This window comes from Lepus europaeus, chromosome 4, assembly GCF_033115175.1.
Source record: "Lepus europaeus isolate LE1 chromosome 4, mLepTim1.pri, whole genome shotgun sequence".
Taxonomy (NCBI): domain Eukaryota; kingdom Metazoa; phylum Chordata; class Mammalia; order Lagomorpha; family Leporidae; genus Lepus; species Lepus europaeus.
In genome coordinates this window covers 80271512-80277511 of record NC_084830.1, presented here as the reverse complement: position 1 = coordinate 80277511, position 6000 = coordinate 80271512, and the positions used below count along the sequence as shown (strand labels likewise).

The 6000-nt window shown below is 37.8% G+C and overlaps 1 protein-coding gene and 1 pseudogene across 2 annotated transcripts in view; both read right to left on the bottom strand.

The window, feature by feature from the left end:
* Nucleotides 1–1822: 1822 nt before the first annotated feature.
* LOC133757719 (serine protease inhibitor Kazal-type 2-like) lies at nt 1823–3381 on the bottom strand (annotated as a pseudogene).
* TTPA (alpha tocopherol transfer protein) overlaps nt 3375–6000 on the bottom strand; it is a 33340-nt gene continuing 30714 nt past the window's right edge. The window contains exons 5-6 of one of the 2 annotated variants that reach the window (XM_062188440.1): nt 4715–4934; nt 3375–3463 (exon numbers count right to left, since the gene is read on the bottom strand). In XM_062188440.1, coding sequence (XP_062044424.1) covers nt 4761–4934 — 174 coding nt within the window. In that variant the 3' untranslated portion in view covers nt 3375–3463; nt 4715–4760. Of the gene's footprint in view, nt 3464–4714; nt 4935–6000 lie in introns of those variants that run through there. The other variant, XM_062188441.1, reaches the window with a different exon arrangement.

Sequence of the window (6000 nt, the reverse complement as noted above, 5' to 3'; positions counted from 1 at the left end):
GAATGGTTGGGTAAAAGCAGGAACAATGGGAAGCTCAGTCTAAGAGGGAGCTATTGCAACAGACTGGATGAGAGATTGTTAGACTCAGAAATAGGTCAGGGCTGGACACTTCCAGTAGGACTGATAGAATCTGGTAGCCTCTGATTGCCATGGGCTGCAGAGTCAGGTCTAACAGGAGCACTGGGGTTGTGCTGGAATGTGTGTACTTCACAGGCCGCATGAGTTCATTCTGGTTCTGTCATTTACTGGCTCTGATTCTGAGCAAAGGATGTAAAAACAGGCATAATGCCACCTAACTCTTTGTTTTCTTCTTTGGAAAAAATTAAATGATGCAAAGTGTATTAATCTAATATAGTACCTGGTACAAAATAATTAATCCATACGGTTAGTGCCTTTCTGCTGGTATTCAAAGTGTCCCATAATTTGACATACATGAATCTTTCTTATCAGATGGTCCACGTCTCTGTAAAAATACAGGACTATTCACTTTTTCTCAAATATGCCCTATTCTTTCTTATCTCTAACTTTGCTCATGCTATTTCTTGTCTTGGAATGTACATCCTCGACTCAGTTTTCATTGCTACTGAAGAAGGTTAATTCTCATAAAAGGCTTTGCTTCAAACTGTACCTCCTCTAAGAAGGCATCCTCAGTTACACCACATGGCACTCATCTTTCCTCCTAATAAACTCCAAAAGCACTTTACTGGAATCACTCTAATGGCCTTTAAAATATACTACTCTTGGCCGGCGCCCTGGCTCAACAGGCTAATCCTCCGCCTGTGGCGCCGGCACACGGGGTTCTAGTCCCGGTTGGGGCGCCGGATTCTGTCCTGGTTGCCCCTCTTCCAGGCCAGCTTTCTGCTGTGGCCCGGGAGTGCAGTGGAGGATGGCCCAAGTGCTTGGGCCCTGCACCCCATGGGAGACCAGGATAAGCATCTGGCTCCTGCCTACCGATGAGCGCGGTGCACCGGCCGTGGCGGCCATTGGAGGGTGAACCAATGGCAAAAAAAGGAAGACCTTTCTCTCTGTCTCTCTCTCTCTCACTGTCCACTCTGCCTGTCAAAAATTAAAATATATATATATGTATATATATGTATATATATACGTATATATATATATACTACTCTTGATCTGGAGTCAATGGTACTTTTATTTTCCTCATTTCTAGTTCCATCTTTGTAATTCATAGTTCTTCAACAGCATCTAAGAGTGGTAAAATCCAACAAAGAGGGCATGGAAGGAGGGTTTAAACAACACCATCTTACTAGTTGGCTGAGTTTTTTGTTGTTGTTGTTGTATGTTAACCTGTTTTATGATCTATGGAGCTTAATTTAGATGACTAGCAAATATAATACTTGCAATAGGACTTCAGGGCTATTTTTGTAAGAAAAATCTAGTTTGACAAATTAAATGATGTGTAGTAAAAACAGATTGTTTCAAAATTGTCTGTCTTGCACCTTATACTCAATTTTCCTATGAACCTAAAACTTCTCAAAAAAACAAAGTCTATTAAAGAAAATCAAATTATCTGATTGAGTGGCACTCTATGGCTTTTTTGCTTAGAAGTTTTAACTTCTTAAATATGTATGATTTAGCTTGATGAAATTATTTTGTGGTCCCTTTATGTAAAGCAGTTGGAGAAAAAGTTGGTGAACTAAGCAACATGGAAAACCAGTCTGCAGTTAAAACTTACAGAGAAAAAAACTGACTTTTGTGTAATGGACAATTAGTTGTGATACATTTTCTTAAATTTTCAGTAAGGAAAAAGCAGGTTTTGAAAAAGAATGTTTAATCACATTTTAAAAGAGAAAAAACTGCATACTATGGTTTATGCGAAAGAAGTTTATTTCTTACTGAATAATATTAAATAAATTATTGTGCAGTTCAATAACACAATGAGTACATAATAGAGTTAACCTTTTAGGCACTTCTGGTATGGTAAAGTAATACAGACAATCAGTTATTTACCATGGCATCTTGCCTGATCATTTCACATTCTTTTTTAATGCTCTTCAGGGAGTTGCTTTATTTATAAAAACTTCAAAACCCATCACAAAAAAAATTGACTAACACTTTAATTCCATTTACTGTTAGCCACATCACCAATGAATTATAGACATTTTAAAATGTTACCCTTTACTTGTATGCTAAATTAATCATTCATTTATGGTTGATTAATTCATAAGAAATTGTCTTAAATAGCCAAATGTAAATGAAGTGCAATTGTGATATCTCCTTCTAGGAATAAAATTTGGATAAGCCAGAGACTTTTTGTTGTTGATGTTTATTCTTTTTAAATTTTTTTGTTCCATTACCTTTAATTACACAGTTTAAAACTGTTAAATTTTATAAAGGCAGTATTTTTTAAGAAAAACAGAGCATCTGATTTTTTTAATAAAAATTATAATGTAAAGTTAGCTTCCCAAAGCTAAATCATAATCAAATATGTTCTCTAAAGAACATTCACAATTACTCTCAATGTTATCAGACATTTATGTACAGAGAATCACAAGAATCAGCTCACCTGATTATACTAATTTTCTTATAAAGAAAAATATTCTTCTCATATCCTTGCATAAAGATAGTATTATATAATTCAAGGTGAAACTCAACTGGCTGGACAAACACTCCATGTTCTTTCATGTTCAAGTTTAAAACAAAATTAATTATCAAATACTATCAAATGTACATCATGAATAGAAAGCATATCATGAAGTGAAAGCCACAATGAATATAGTCTTTTTCAATAAACGAAATACCCTTTGACATAAACTGCAGAGCAAACAGCATTTAACTATTGCTTTGGTTTAAATAAACATGATTAATTGTGAGATCTGCTTTATTCTGATAATAGAAATGCAAAAGTTATTTATTTATTTATTTATTTTTTGAATTCGATGGTGACTTTATTACAAGGAAAGAAAGCAATGCACGGGTCACCTAGGTGATAAGTTCAACTACAGGGGCAAAGGATCTTTTTTTTAATTCTCCATCACTACACATGGCTCTCGCCCACGTCTCCTCTCAGAACACGTGGGTTAACAATCTCAAAGGGGGAGGTGGGGGATTGAAGTCCATCTGGCGGGCAGGGAAGGTGGTGCCTCCCCCTTCTCTTCTGGACGCGGCCCTCAGCACGGTTCACTTCGGATGATTTTGATATCATGGCCGTCCTCCCTGATTTTCATGCAGAGTGCATTCGTTGGGGTAAGTGGACATGTCGCTTCCACACACGGGGTTGAAGTCCCTGGGGCAGCCCGGTAACTTATACTGAGCGCAGTTTGGTGTCCTGTACTCCGAAGGCTGCCGGAACTGCGAGTCCGCAGAGGCTGTCAGGGCCCCGGCCAAGAGCAACAGCACCAAGCGCAACTCCGCGAGCGCCATCCTCCCCGCGTCGTGGGCCGCGCCACGCGCACCGGGCGCTCTGGGCTGGGGGCGGGGCCGCAAAAGTTATTTTTTGTACAACCTGGAAATACCACACAAAATTGAGAATGATTTAAAATTGTAAACAATTCCTTTCTATTGTATAATTTTGTTATTATTCAACTAAAAATAGTCCATGTATAAAACAATTAAATATTGTTCTCTCTCTAAAACTCTGTAATATCATAAGAATAACCATAGACAAACGTCAAAATTATATTCTTGATTTGTCTGAAAATATAAAATATTACTGAGAAACCAGCAACTGGGCCTGAAATACTTTGTGAAGTATTTGTTAATCAATTCTATCAATATATATGATTCATTTCAGAGACCATGGATGCTATATACAATATGGCATAAACATTCTTTAATCAAAAGTTTCTATTGTGCAAATTGTGCTAATATAGAATTTCTCTGGGATGAACTATCTTGCTGGCCCACAGAAGTAACTATAAACTGTATTAGATTTTAGTGTGAGGGGCCATTGCTGTGGCATAGTGGGTAAAGCTGCCACCTGCAGTGCCAACATCCCATATGGGCACCAGTTCCAGACCCAGCTGCTGCACTTTCGCTCCAGCTCTCTGCTATGGCCTGGGAAAGCAGTAGAAGATGGCTCAAGTCCTTGGGCCCCTGCACCTGCATGGGAGACCTGGAATAAACTCCTGGATCCTGGCTTCAGATCAGCTCAGCTCCGGCCATTGCGGCCAACTGGGGAGTGAACCAGCGGATGAAAGACCTCTTTCTCTCTCTCTCTGTTCTCTCTCTCTCTCTCTCTCTCTGCCTCTCCTTCTATTTCTGTGTGACTCTGACTTTCAAGTAATATAAAGAAATCTTTTTTTAAAAAAAAAGATTTTAATGTGAATTATAATCTAATCTGACATCCACCCAAAATGAGTGTTAACAGTTTTTTTATCATTAGTTAACTTGTGCTAATATCTCTTTTTAGTGGGCTATTTATAAATATATTACTAAACAGATGTGATCACAGAACTTGTTTAAAACGAAATATTCCAGAAACAAAGATATACATGAACAGCTACTTTAGAAATAACTTGCTATATTGTCTCTTCAAATGTGAAACTGGTTATCTCTCTGTGGTTTAAAAATGTACTGATCTATATATTACCTCAAAAGCTTTTTTAAAAAAAGCATTTAAAAAATAAAAAGCCTTCCCAAATACCCATGTCACTCATTTCAGAAAATGTATTTTAAATGATCAGATAAGTAGTAATTAGTTTAAAAGTTTTGCTCTTTTTCTTTCATACATATAACCAGGTAGATAGGATCTCACTCATATATTTTTAATCAGGAATCCATTCAAACAAAGTGATTTTCTCTCAATGAATGGGCTCAGAAATGCTGCTGAGATAATCTTCAGACTTCATTATAAAATTTGTCCACTCCTGACAGATATCCTCCATGGAAAATTCTTCACCACCATATTCCAGAGGAAGAATGTCTGGGAAATGCTGCAGTAAGCTTTGTTTGTAACTGTTCCCATGCATATGAATCTGAAATAACCAAAATATTTTATAAGGTATTCCTTCTGTTCTAACTGTATTCCCTGCACTTCTGGTTGAAAATCAACATCATAAAACAGGGTACTGTAATAACTTCCAAGACAGGAAAGCAGGTATAGATAGTGCATTCTCGATTCTATTTATGAACCTAAGAATTTACTTACGTTTAGAACATTCTACTGTGAATCTAATAATCTTACTATTTTCTTTGTGTTCTTATAACTGTACAACATTTATAAAAAGGTTATATGTACTACCTTACACATTAATACCTTAAGAAATGTATAAATTCTTATTAAACAGAAGCATATCTCTGAGCACACAATTAGATATATGAGGAATATTTTCTGTGGCATAAGTACAATAATCAAGTGAAAAGATGCTCAAGTTCATTCTATAAATTTTAAAGGAGTCACAAAATCATTGAAACTATAGTGGTAGAGCCGGCGCCGTGGCTCAATAGGCTAATCCTCCACCTGCGGGCGCTGGCACACCGGGTTCGGTTGCCTCTTTTCCAGGCCAGCTCTCTGCTGTGGCTTGGGAGTGCAGTGGAGGATGGCCCAAGTGCTTGGGCCCTGCACCCGCATGGGAGACCAGGAGAAGCACCTGGCTCCTGGCTTTGGATCAGCACAATGCGCCGGCCGCAGCGCGCCGGCCGCGGTGGCCATTGGAGGGTGAACCAACGGCAAAAGGAAGACCTTTCTCTCTGTCTCTCCCTCTCTCACTGTCCACTCTGCCTATCAAAAAAAAAAAAAAAGAAAAAGTTGATTGAAAATAGATATTTGCTTAAAATAAGAATGGGAATAGTAGAGAGAGGAGGGAGGGTAGGGTGGGAAGAATCATTATGTTCCTAAATTTGTATATATGGAATGCATGAAGTTTTATACCTTAAATAAAAGGTTTTTAAATTCACATAAAGAAAATGGTCACAGAGAAATCCAAACAAGTGAAAAGATACACAGTGAGATGTCTTACTCCCAACCCTGTCCTCCTCTATGCCACCCAGTCCAGTTTTTTTTTTTATGTAGCTACTTACATAAGTATTATTTTCTTGCAT